Raw genomic sequence first — 1,035 nt, forward strand, 5'->3', positions numbered from 1 at the left:
AGGTATAAACTTTCGAAAAATGCAAAAAAAAATTCGACTTTTTGATGTTTCAGTATAGCCTTAACGAGTATGTACGAAGGAATTTATGAGATATTCTCTTGTTTGTTTCAGGTAAGTGGCAATTCACGAGAGGAGCTTGTCTCTTTTATTAAGTAAGTAATCAAACTTTGGTATAGACTGTTATTGTTTATCAGAGCGTATAAAATGAACAATTTCTCCAATAAAGCATCCAAGATGACTGCTTCACGTTAGGGGGACCGTAAGCAATTACCCCACTAAACGAAGATCGATGAACCGTGACAGTAGCGAATTGCAAATTTCAGATTAACGTTTCGCCGATTCACATTTACCATGTCAAACCGGAAAATGTGAAGCTTAATTCAACGTCACAGATTTAAATATGAAAACCTCGTTGAAAATAGTAAATACCTAAATACTTCGTTTGATGAAAGTTCGTTCTACCCTTCTGTGTCAGAAAACTTAAATTATTAATGAGAATGCTTTTTATAAGTTTAGTCATTTTATTTTAGAGTTCCTAGCACGTGTGTACGTCGATATTAATAGTTGGATCAGTTTTATAAAAGATAATTTAGCTTCACGTCTTGTTTTTTTTTTAAATAAGAAACTGGTTATTGATCCATTTTATTAATGGCATTAAAGAAACAAATAGGCTTTAGACGGTTCGCTACTCGTTATGGACGTCGTGTCTTTTACAGTTCATAAATTTTTATCATCCCCCTGTTTATCGAGACACACTGTTTTGATAGAAGCAGGAGATAACCGTTTTATTACGATACATTTATGACTTATACTTCTTGATCCCACCATTTCGTTCTATGCTACAGAATCCTTGAAGTCTGGAAACATAGTGAAAAGTTCATAAGTTCATGTAACCTTTTATTTTTATATCTTGTAATTTATTATACATTTAAGTTTCCACGAAGAGAAACATTTTCTTATCAATTAAATAATAATAATAATAATAATGCTTCGTCTGCAACTTTTTTTGACATATTGAATTAATTGCTTGTTTTA

The 1,035-nt window shown here is 31.6% G+C and overlaps 1 protein-coding gene across 1 annotated transcript in view; it reads left to right on the plus strand.

The window, feature by feature from the left end:
• Window positions 1-900, plus strand: part of LOC108626644 (uncharacterized) — a 13,183-nt gene extending 12,283 nt beyond the window's left edge. The window contains exon 2 of the mRNA XM_026814999.1: window positions 112-900. Coding sequence (XP_026670800.1) covers window positions 112-115 — 4 coding nt within the window. The 3' untranslated portion in view covers window positions 116-900. The remainder of the gene's footprint in view (window positions 1-111) is intronic.
• Window positions 901-1,035: the final 135 nt, after the last annotated feature.

This window comes from Ceratina calcarata, unplaced genomic scaffold (assembly GCF_001652005.2).
Source record: "Ceratina calcarata isolate Rehan_Ccalc_2016 unplaced genomic scaffold, ASM165200v1 scaffold423, whole genome shotgun sequence".
NCBI lineage: Eukaryota > Metazoa > Arthropoda > Insecta > Hymenoptera > Apidae > Ceratina > Ceratina calcarata.